Source organism: Diceros bicornis, chromosome 19, assembly GCF_020826845.1.
Source record: "Diceros bicornis minor isolate mBicDic1 chromosome 19, mDicBic1.mat.cur, whole genome shotgun sequence".
Classification (NCBI taxonomy): domain Eukaryota; kingdom Metazoa; phylum Chordata; class Mammalia; order Perissodactyla; family Rhinocerotidae; genus Diceros; species Diceros bicornis.
The window spans coordinates 40,345,770-40,358,065 of NC_080758.1; the positions used below are offsets into that span (position 1 = coordinate 40,345,770).

The 12,296-nt window shown below is 43.1% G+C and overlaps 1 protein-coding gene across 1 annotated transcript in view; it reads left to right on the forward strand.

The window, feature by feature from the left end:
* The window catches only part of SPTLC3 (serine palmitoyltransferase long chain base subunit 3), a 147,831-nt gene that overhangs the window by 105,184 nt on the left and 30,351 nt on the right, over positions 1 to 12,296 (forward strand). Inside the window, exon 9 of the mRNA XM_058563224.1 lies at positions 5,359 to 5,485. Within this exon, the coding sequence (XP_058419207.1) occupies positions 5,359 to 5,485 (127 nt within the window). The remainder of the gene's footprint in view (positions 1 to 5,358; positions 5,486 to 12,296) is intronic.

Below are 12,296 nucleotides of genomic sequence, written 5' to 3' on the forward strand. Positions count from 1 at the left end.
ACATCGCTGTATGAGCCTGTGGTTGTGTGATTACTTTAGCAGCAGTTCTGAGCTCCGAAATTTTTAACCAAGGGTAACTCTGTTTCCTGAACCAAAGGCACCTGAATAAACTGAAGCAAGCGGATCCTTGAAATCGTGTCAAATTTGGTAGGTGTCACACTTTGCCCCTTAGAGTTCGTGCATTTGATACCCACTTTACACAAAGGCTCGTGACTGGCCGGAAGTCAGGAACAGCTCGCTAGCGTTCTCTCCCCTTCTCTCCGTCCTGAAGTCAGTTGGATCATTTTAAAAGTCTATTTGCTCTTGTCTATGTAACTTCTGTTCATTTGGGGAAGATACTGAGCAATTGTGAAAATTATTATTATTTACATTAATCAGGATGCAGAAAAAGGATGTAGATCTGTTCATTTCCTTGCTTTTTAAAATACTCATTCCGTGCGTACTTGGACCCGGGGGGCTGCATCCCTGCTCCTCCTTTTTCCCCCTCTTTCTCCTCCCGCTCCATATTTCCCTGCAGTCTCCGAATTTACCACTAGATGGCAGCAAGAATTAGAGAGTTTGGCAGAGGCCGGTTAGCTTATACAGAGACTTCTGCTCTGAAACAGTAAGATTCAAAACGTGGAAAACACAGGGTAGTTTTCAAAACGGGAGAGTGAGCAGGAGATAGGAGGCCACTTGAGAAAACGTCTGTTGTGTGTAGTTCCCTGATTTAAAAATCAGTCAGATACACACCTGTCTGGAATGGTTTTAGTGAGACTGATAAACCCAGATAAACTGTGGTTTCCTTCCAGCCTAACGAGCCCATGAGTTAATGAAAGTTATATGTCTACTCCTCTGTACCTTTAATTTTTTAAATTACGTTAATTTTAAATTATGTGTAATTGCAATTTAAATCGTAGTTTTTATTCCCCTAGACTTTGAATAATTTTGTGAAGAATTTTCACTAATTGTTTTAAACTATGCTTTATAAAGGATTGGACAAATGCTAAAGATTTTTGTTTCAAAAAAATCTTTCTGCTTATGTATTTAAATAATTAGAGTACAGTTTTCATCATGTATTATTTTCTGTATATTTTACAGTATCTATCTCAATTTGAGGGGTACCACAAGATATCCAGGATTCTAAACCAATGGGTACAAAAACAACAAAATTAACCATAAAAAAATGTTAAAGTGCACACACTAGCACTTTACATTTTTCTGAAACCCTAATAATTTCAATTCAGTGTGCTCATGGGGTTCTTACTAAATCTTGAGATTTGAAAATAATCAGTTGGGTCCAAAAATCTAGAAAAAGATAAAACCGTCTGGCTCTTAACTCACTTTTTAAACGTCAGTGTTAGGGTTGGTGGTAGAGGGACTGCATTCCCAGTAACAGTTCTGAGGAGGCTCTAGAGACCTTTGTGGAGTTGGTCAAGGTCAGAACGGTATGTGTTAACAACTAGATGTGTCACGTAAGAAAACCTATTTGAAAACACACAAGGGGAAAAAATTGGTTTGGTTCTAAGATACTACCACACCGAGTAGAGATTTTGTCTTGGCCTCAGCCTTCCTGTCACAAAATGTCCTACAAATTTGTCTCTGCTATTGGAGTTTACTGCCCTGGCCTCGACCTACTCTCCCCAGCTCAGGGAAACTGCTAAAATAATCTCTCAAGAGCCAGTAAGATTTTACTATTTTGCTCATTTTGAGTTTGGAGCTGCTGTAGATGAGCTGTGAATAACCCCACTTGGAGCATTCCATCCTTTCAAGACCTGTGAGGTGAAGTATCGGGTAATTACTTCTCTCCACCTGTCAGAGCTCCATACCATGAATGGCTTCTTAGCAGAAAGCCTGAGCTGATAGGGCTTGTTTTCTTATTTTTATTTTTTAATTTTTGTTGATCCAGTTGCTGAGATGTGGTCAACACTGCAGACCTCAGTTTCTGGGGTCCAAATTTTTCTCAGGCCTGGATCCTGGGTCCTCTTGTATGCCTGGTGCTAACCACTGGCTTTCACAGCCTCCACAGGCTGACCAGAGACTTGCAAATGAATGAAGCAAAGGCAGCCCTCATGACTGTTAGGTTGCAGGGCTGGAATTCTGGAGGAGGAAAGTGGGGCGGGGCGGCCAAGGTTGGGGCGAGTGTTAGCCCCGGAAGCCTGTGTGCCAGACAAAGGCAGGCTCCTCGCAGAAGCCCGCTCTGCCCCGTGTGCTCAGCCCCGGCTGTATTTGACAGCCCTTTGAAGTAAATGGGGGTCATGGAATGAACACCAAGATGTTTATTCTAAGACCCTCCTGTCTCATTTCCTCAGAAAAGCAACCCTTGTCCTTGAACTCCAGGCCTATGAGTAGAGAAAATAATCAGGGTTTTGAACTTACAAATGGACTTGGAAACCTCAATCTGAGGAGACCTCTAACCCACCCTGAAAGAAGACACAACCCAGATTCGCCTTGCAAAAGACCAAAGCCAACTCTTAATTCGTGGCTCATGTTGCCCAATGGGGGAATGACAGGAGGGAATCAGAAACCAGGAACCAAGGCTTCCTGGATGCTCTGCAGGAGTTACTCAGAGAGCCCCACTTTCTGAACCACACGAGCAAATTAGCTCCTATCCACAGACTTGGACTCTGAGAGAAATTGGACTCAGTCTAAAAGAAGTAAGATTGTGGGCAAGATAGTCTTAATGTTAAAAGGGAGCGATACTGCACTGATGAGGCATTTATTCCAACTAAGAATACGTGTGACCGCAGCTTTATGAAATTTCTCAATTTGCAAAGGAAAATTGGGGGTTGAGGACATTGAGAAGAGCCCTTTAGGGATCAAAGGAATCTTTGTTTTGTTTCTTTGCCTGATCTTTGTCAACAATGCCCCAAGGCTAAGAGAATATCGCTACACTCTTCCTAAGAATGCAGCTTAGTACCCCCTATAGACTTAGGGATCCTCACCATCCTTCCTCAGTCCCTAAGACCCCTCTGCTTTCCATTAGACCATTGACCAAGCCCCTGCTAAGTACCCACCACTACGGATTTTAAGTGAAGTGTATGACCCCATTCCCTGCTCTCAAGGTAGTTTCGGTCTCTGGAGAAATAGGAGTAAGAGATGTGAAACTTAGAAAGTGATGCGAGTCAATCTGTGGTTTAGTACTATAAATACTTGAGTATATTAGGAATTCTCCCCCTGCCCAAAATAAGAGGAGCAGTCTCTGTGGATGAGGGAAAGCACCACAGGGTAAAGAAGTGAAGGTGTCTTCTCTGTGCTCCCTTGGTCCCCCTCTCCCCATGCCAAGCCAGCTCCGCTAGTCTGGAGAAGTCATATAGCGTCATGTGAAGGGCGGGGACTCCACAGCCAGGCTCTTTGGGTCCAAATCCTTGTTCTACCACTTTTTAATTGGATAATTTTCTGATCTGCTCTGTGAGTCAGTGATCTCATCTATAAAATGGAGATAAAAATAGTACCTACCTCAGACAGTTATTGTGAAGCTTAAATGAGTTAATACACGTAAAGTTCTTAAAATAGAACCTCAAGCAGCTAATGAACATCAGCTACAGTGTTAGCTCCTAGTCCCGTTATCTCTTTAGGGTCATTCAGTCTGTCATCAAGTCTGGTAGGAACCCTTTTTCTTTCTGTTCACTCCTACAGTTACCACCCTAATAAGGATGGAGGAAGAGCTGGGCTGAAAATCTTTGATGTCTGGGTCCACCAATGTAATGACATTACACAACCTTAGACCGTTACCCCCCACAAACTGAGGGAGCTGGAATAAAGACACTCCCAGGAGTTTTTATATTTTGGTCCCCTCCTCCCACCCCATGCTCCCAGTTCTAAGAATCTCTGAGTTTGCAATCCATTAGTAGTAATTGCCAACAGCATCAGGTATTCCTATGTACCAGACACTTTCTAAGCACCATATATGTATTAACTCCTTTAATCCTCATAATGACTCTTAGGTAAGTATTACCATTATCTAATTTTTCAGAGAAGAAAACTAAGGCACAGAAGGGTTTAGTAACTTGCCCGTGATCACATATCGGTCAGTGGCAGAGCCAGGATTTGAACCCAATCAATCAGGTTCCGAGGCCTGTCCCGTAACTCTGCGGACACACCTCCCCTCAAGGGCACAACCCCTCAACACTTTGTCTTGGAAGCACTGGCTCCTCCCTCTATGCCCAGCTGACTCCTCCATAAGATGCCATCTTCATTCCTAATTTTAGGGCATGTCCATGCCTCTCCCCTCCTCTGCATCTATCCAAATCCTTCAGGGCCAGATCTCCTCCCTGAAACAGCCCTTTCCTGACTTGGGTCCACATGATCCCCATCATCCTATTCCCTGCACCCCACCCACGCTCTCCTAGTTGGCTTCCCTAGCATCTTGCTGGGAGGCACCAGCTCTCAACAGAGAAAGAAAACCCCTGCTGCTGCCCAGGGAGGAGTGCTGAGCACAGAGCTAGGAAGGACAGCCTGGCTGCAGCCACTCTGGAAAGTGACTGCCTCTCTCTTTGAGTCACCCCCAGACCCTCCAATGTCAACTTCCTGAATACATGTGGCCAATGCCTTAAGTTAGCCATCACCAGGCACATACTCTTAAATATGGTGAAAACCCACCCAACTGTTTCTATGAGCTTCACCAAACAAAAGAATAGACAGAAACTTAATTTGAATGTAAGTGGATAATGGCTGTCAGGGAGTAGGCTTTCTATCCTAGTTCTCTTCCTACTCTCACATCCAGAACATAGCCCGGAGCAAGTCCTTGTACAAACTTGCTGGAAGGAAAGATAGAAGAAGGGAAGAAGATGGTAGGGGCAGGGGAGAGAAGAGATAAAGAGAAAAAGGAAAGAAATACTTAGAAATGGAGACAAAAAAAAGACTTAAATGGAGAATTTGAAGTTAAAAAGACAGGGAACCAGAGTAGAAGGAAGGGGGGAGGAAAGGAAGAAACACAGAAAAAAGAATGAAGAGTGTGAAATGAAGGAGAGAGAGGGTGGAAGTCCATTGCTGTTCCATGGGCACAGTCTAGTGTAAGGTGCTCAAGGGCAAGAATCACATCCTGCACTCTTTGGAAACTCCTGAATGCTAAGCCAGTGCTCATACATGCTAGGTACTCAACAAAGGTTTGGGAAATCATTTTTCCTTTACACGTCTGGTTTTGCCTTACAGATCTCAACTCCAAATTTACAGCAGCTCACTTTTGTATACCTTGGAAGAGACTAAGAAAAATGGATAGAAAAAATAAATGGTTTGGTGATGCCCATTTAAAATTGGACTGTGTTCGAGAATCAAATGTCTTGTGCTATGGTGGATGGGGATGGGACTAGATGTGATTCTCATCACCAACACTGAGATTTATTTGCCTTCTTTTTGGATTTCTCTCCTTTATTAAAGGACCTTGTGGATTACTTACGGATTCACTCACATAGTGCTGCTTATGCTGTAGCCATGAGCCCCCCGATAGCAGAGCAAGTCATCAGATCAATGAAATTCATCATGGGACTGGATGGGACCACACAAGGTAAGAGGGTCTGCAGTGTGCAAAGCTCCCAGGAACTCCTGTCCTAGACCTGTGTCTGTCTCCTTTCTGCCCCTTTGATCTCCTCCCTTCTCAAATATACACCTTTGTTTTAATGTAACCCAATTTGTAAATCAAGCCATGTGCTAAAATTTTCTAGTACATTTCTAGTGACTGCTGTCAGCACACACACACGCACACACACACACACACACACACACAAACGCTTTGCTAAAGAAAAGAAAACTTTCTAATTCACTTCTTAATGTGATCAGCAAATTTGGATAATTTTGTGTAATTAGTTGTGTTAAAATGAAGCAAATAGTGGTGTATTTGCCTATGCTTGCTTGGGGCTGTGACTTATGTTTCCCTGAGAACAAATTAGTCAATTTAATCTTCATTTTTTTAATCCTTTTATTTATTTTTTACCATCCAAGTGTTGGGGAGGAGAAATTCACCATGGCCATTTGAGGATATATGGGCAAAAGACACACAATGATAACTTCCCAGCCATTTCTTTGACACTGGGTCACCACAGACAAAGTGTGCTACTTTGCTCAACCCAAATGAGCTTAATCTTCTTTATAAAAAATCGTTTCATCAAAGCCTCTTGGAACTCTCCTTCTATATTTCAGATACAACTTGTAGAGCTTCACTGCATATCACAATGGGGGTACAGTGATGAATAAGGCAGTCCTTCCTGCCAGGCAATCTAGTGAGTGCATTTATGGTGGGAGATAATTATCCTGGCCCCAGAACTGGGATATACAATCCATGTGCTCTGCCCCACCTCCCAGCTGATGTGAAGCCATTGCACATTCTTTAGTGAAACTTTCCAAGCCTATTGTTTCTGTAGAAGTATGGAGAGATCCATCATTTTTCAGTTTTGTTGAAGTAGCAGAATACTTTATTCACATACAAATTTTACCCAGAAGCTTACAATATAAAACAGATTAGAACAGGGTTGATCTTGTCAAACTAGTGTCTCTACCTACCTCTGTACTGACGGCCTCTGAGGCCCTTCTGCTGAGCCCTGGTGCTCCCCAGAACACTGGTTTGAAAACCCCCAAGACAGACCTATCTTTTTCACTAGAGCAGGAAAGTGGCATGTAGGGTGATCTTGTTCCTCCATGTAAAACGCAATGATTGATTGATCTCTAAAGTCCTTTCCAACCTTGCCTTTTGGGTTTCTTGATTCTTTCTCATTGTATAGTCTGTGTGAAAAGGAAATGAAAATCCCGTCTAGGAAGGCTGCGTGGTGCAATGGTTAAGGGCATAAACTGAAAATGGCTGCCTGGATTTGACTCATGGGATACTACTTACTCACTGTGTGGCCTTAGGCAGGCGACTTAACTTATCTGTTCTGTTCAACCCTGAACAAGTTACTTCTCTGTACTTCAGTTCCTCCAGCTGTAAAATGAGGAAAATAATATTGATGAGTTAAGGTTTTTGTGAGAATTAATTAAAATATATAAAATACTTAAAATTATGTCTGAAAGCAATTTATATAGTAAGCATTTTATAATTGCTTGCTACGTTATTTGCTACTATTCCTGAGGTTCAAGAAGCATTTGGACCCCTTCTCAGGGATGCTGTAGGAAGCATTCTTATGATGGAAGTGAGCAAAGACTAGATGTCCTCCAGGGTCCTGCATTAGTCAGGATAAGCTAAATTATGCCACCGTAACAGATAAACCCTAAAATCTCAGCAACTTAACAGAACCAAGGGTTATTTCTTGCTGGCACCAAGTCTAACACAAATCAGACAACTCCCTGCACAGTTCCCCTCCATGGAGGCAGTGACTCAGGCTGCTTCTAGCTTGAGGCTTGGCCAACTCATCATATGGCCTCCATGGTCGCCGTGGTAGAGAACAAGGGAGCATCAGCCTGCAAGTGACACTCACCACATTGCTTACAGTCCACTGGCCAAAACTTGTCACATGGCCATATCCAAATTTGGTGGAGTGGTAAATTAAGGGGTACAGATATGGATAAGTAGATATCTTTCAACCTCTTAAAACTGAAGCTAGAAATAGAGCTGTATCCATTCCCACATGAGCTATTAGTTTGTATGAAAGAACTGGTCTGAACACCTGACTTCTCACAAAGCCATATTAATGATCTTGAATTTCATGCGTTTCTTAATGGAAAACAATTATTTGAGATTTCAGCTAAAATGCAAGTTAAATGAATTGTCCTATAATGACCAGAATTATCCTTTGGTCTTCTTTTAAAGATGAATAACTAGGAAAAAGTTATCCTGAAAATTAGCATATGTGTCAATAATGACCATCAATTTCTTCAACCCTTTAGTGTATATGTTATCTGAATCAGTGGATTTCCATCTACCCAACTTTATAATCAGGATTGGTTCACCACTTCATCCCAGACAGAACTTACTCTGTTTATCTGATCACAGTTGAAGATCTGCAGAAAAATTACATTTCAAGATATTATCATTTGTCCTTCAATAGTCGTCTATCATCAATTTTTCTTCCTCTGACATGAGAGATATTCCCCTTGGTTCTCTCTCTTAACCTTCTAATTAAAGAATTATTTGGTTATTATTTTTAACCTCCCAGTTAACATTTCTCTCTTCTCTTGCCTTCTTAAGAGAAAACAAAATTTAAAATACAGAGAAGGCTATGTCTACAGTCTGTTTTCTTTTTTTTTTTTTTTTTTTTTTTGTGAGGAGATCAGCCCTGAGCTAACATCCGCCAATCCTCCTCTTTTTTTTGCTGAGGAAGACGGCCCTGGGCTAACATCTGTGCCCATCTTCCTCCACTTTATATGGGACACCGCCACAGCATGGCTTACCAAGCAGTGCGTCGGTGCGCGCCCGGGTTCCGAACCAGCGAACCCCGGGCCGCCGCAGCGGAGCGCGCGCACTTAACCGCTTGCGCCACCGGGCCGGCCCCTACAGTCTGTTTTCTTAAAGCCAAGATTGGAGAACCAGGGAGAAGCTGGGATAATTTCTTTACAAAGAATGAACAAAGGAAAGTAGTAGAAAAGAAAATTGACAGAACCATCAGCCAAGTTTCAGATGGTTCTGCCTGACATGTCTTTTGAAGAATTCAAAGGCATATAGTGAATGATCATTCTGGCCTCATTTACAACAATGCCTGCTTTAAATAAAATGAACAGGACAGGTTGGGAATATTGCATTAACTCACTCCTTTCTGCCAAGATAGACCAATTCTCAGGGTAAAGTCGTCCAAAGCTCAGAGATGCACTATGTCATGCCAGAGCTGCCTTACAGGATCTGAGAAACAGCGCCCCGCTTTGAGCCTTCATCTTCAGCCCACTGCTGCAACTGTGATTGGAGCCTTTCAAAGCTTTGTTTCGGGTCGAGTTTGGGGAGTAGTGGGCCAGATCTGTTCCTTGATGAATGTCTTCACTTTAATCTGCAATGCGAAGCCAAACGCTTCAAAGACAGGCGAGCTACAGGAATAAGGTCAGTGTTCCTTTGAAGCCAAGGTTCAAAGATGAAATAGCAGGCCCAGTGAAATGACAATGTTTATGCACAAACAGCTACCTTCACTCCGCAGCCAGGCTTCTCGTGGAGTTAATGCACACAGGCTGAGGGGCTGCAGGCCACGCGTGCATTCCACATGCACAGAGGCACTTTTCATCTCCTGGCCTGTCACTCGTGCAACACAATGAGCCCAAAGTGGAGATTTGGTTTCTCCATCCTAATGGATGTTGGGTGGTCCACCAGCCAAAGCAATGTTGTAAGCCCCTTAAGGGCAAGAAATGTGTATTGAATTAATTTGGTGTTCCTCTGAGTGTCAAACCTAGTGCTCAGCTTAATAAATATGTCATGACTCAACTTCCACTGGCCTACTCGATTTCAGGTCAGTGTTTATGCTCAACAAGATCTAGAGGATGTTTATCTCATAGGACTGGGAGCCAGGAAGCAGTTCCACACCAGTTGTGGCAGCTGAAGGGATCCCTCAGTGATTGACATCACTTTTGAGCAGGTCCAGAAAGATTGCAGCTCAGTCATTTTCTTCATCTAGATGAAGCAGCCACAAGAGCGTGAGCCCCAAACCATGCCAATGACTCCCCTAAAGAGAGCATTGTCAATGTTCATCTTATTATTATTTATTTAATGCTTTGATGCATATTTTTTGGTTAATCAGTCAATATTCTTTTTGAACTCCCAATCTTGGCCCTGCCTCCCTACCCTCCTTTTCCCAACTCTGGGGAATCTTTCACTTCTCAGAGACAACAGAGATTGTATCACATGGAGGATTAAGAGTGTGTGCTCTGGCATGAGATCCAGTCCCTGGCCCGCCATGACTGGCAAGGTGCTTACCATCTCTTAGCCTCAGTGCCTTCATTGTAAATTGGGGTTGTAGGGAGCATTAAATGATGTAATATAATTAATGACCTTAGCATGATGCTTGATACATAGTAAACACTCAATAAAAGTTAACGGTTACTGTTATTTTTAACTCATCTGATTTCTTCCCTTCCTTCTCCAAATTTTCCAACAGTTTTTACCCATCTTGGAATTTTCTCTTTCTCTCAGACCTTATAGCTACTCTATCAGCAAATCCTGCAGCACTTCCTTTGACGTATATCCAGAATCTGGTCACTTCTCAGCAGCTCCTCTGCCACCTCTATCAGTTCTCACCTGGGTTACTGGTGTAGCCTCCTGAATGATCTCCTCACTGGTTCTCTTGCCCTTTTATGACTTGCTATCTATACAGAAGCCAAAATCATTTAAAAAATATTTAACTCAGACCATATCACCCCCCCACTCAGAACTTTTCATTGCTTCCCATATTACTCAGTATGAAGTCCAGACTGTGGCCTTCAAGGCTTCTCATGGTATGGTCTTCCATTTTTCCACCACTCTTTCCCTTGCTTGGTCCACTCCGAGCAGCCGGCATCCTTGCTTTTCGTAGAATGCGGGGAACAGCTCCTGCAGAGGGTCTTTGCACTCGCTGGCCTCTCTAGAACAGCATTTCTGACCAATATCTGCAAGGCCCACTCCCCCACTTTCCTTGCATCTTGGCTCAAAATCAGCCTCATTAGGTGAGCAACCTTATCCTAAATCGCACCCCCTCCCTTTCCTTCTAATTTCCCTCACCTTGCTTTAGATTTCACAGCGTTTATGAGCACCTGACAAATTATATGTGTGTCTCCTCATTTTCTGTTTTCCCTCACTAGAATGTAAACTCTAGGAAAACAAGCATTTTGTCTATTTTATTCATTACACTGAGGACAGTGCCTGGCAATTACAGGTACTCAACAAATATTTGTTGAAAGATCGAATCCTTCTCTCTTTTCGTCTTAGCTCGGCAAATAAATGACCCTTATCTCCTGCACATCTCTACATCTCTGTGCTTGATTCTCTCCCTTTACCTTCTAAAGGCACTGGCCCCTTTTCTCAACCTTGAACTTATTCATTTCCTTCATCCTAAAAAGCTTTCCTTACCCCTTCTTTCTCTTCAACAGCCACCAAGTCTCATCCCTTTCATTGCTGCAAATTTTCTCAAAAGAATATCTTGTTCTGCCCGCTTCCCCCTTCCGCTCCCCACTCAGCATTCAGCAGCTTCAGACTGTCCTCTGCTCAGTTCCATGGACTCTGCTCCCTCAAAGGCCGCCCCTTCCCACCTACCCTACAGGCTGTTCTTAGCTGGATTTAACTCACCTCTCCACCTCATTTTCCCTTTGCAAACAGTCTTCCCTTAGTTGTGAAGATGCTCTTCTTTTCTTGTTCTTTGTTCAATTTTCTATCTGTTCTTCCTCCCTTTTCTGTTTTGCCTCTTCCCTGTCTGCATTTTCCAGAATTCCATCCTCTGTCCTCATAACATTTCCCTCTGCACAATATGCCCCCCTTTTCCTTTCCTTTATGTAGAAACATGGTTCTCAAATTTGGGTATGCATTAGAGTCACCTGGAGGGATGGTGAAATCAGATTGCTGACCCCCACCCCCAGAGCATCTGATTCAGAAATGCTTGTTGCAGTGCTCATCAAACACTAATGGATTGTGGATTTCTTATGGATAGAAACCATTATCATATAGACCAGCAATCAGCTCAGTGCTTGACACATAGAAGGTCTCCAATACATATTTTAAAGTTGAATTAAAAAGTGCTGGGGCCGGCCGCAGTGGCATAGTGGTTAAATGCGCATGCTCCGCTGCTGGTGGCCCAGGTTCAGATCACAGGCGCGCACCGACGCACCCCTTGTCAGGCCATGCCGTGGCCATGCTGTGGCAGCATCCCATATAAAGTAGAGAAGGATGGGCATGGATGTTAGCTCAGGGCCAGTCCTCCTCAGCAAAAAGAGGAGGATTGGCATGGATGTTAGCTCAGGGCTGATCTTCCTCACAAAAAAAAAAAAGAAGAAGAAGAAGTGTGCTAAGCCCCAACTATGCATTTGCCACGATACAGATGCTGATAAAATACCTGTTTAGGGTCATCTTTTCATCAAAAGACTCAAGCAAAATCTCTGGATGCTTAATATCAGCCATTTCAGTGACTGAACTTGCTCACCTAGATCAGCCTCTTCCTTGGAATTCTTGCCAATGCTTATGTCCAGTTTTGCTCATTATATTTATATGCTAATTATAACACCACTGATGTCTGAAAAAGTTGCCCTCTTGTTCCCAATTATGAAGTGATAGGAGTGCCTGATGGGAGAGAGCAAATGACTATAAATCATCTTACAGCAGGGGTTCTCAAAGTGTGGTCCCTGGAGCAGCAGCATCAACATCACTTGGGAGCTTATGAGAACTACAACAATCATTTCTGAATCAGAAACTCTGGGGGCGGGGTCAGCAATCTGGTTTAACCATCCAT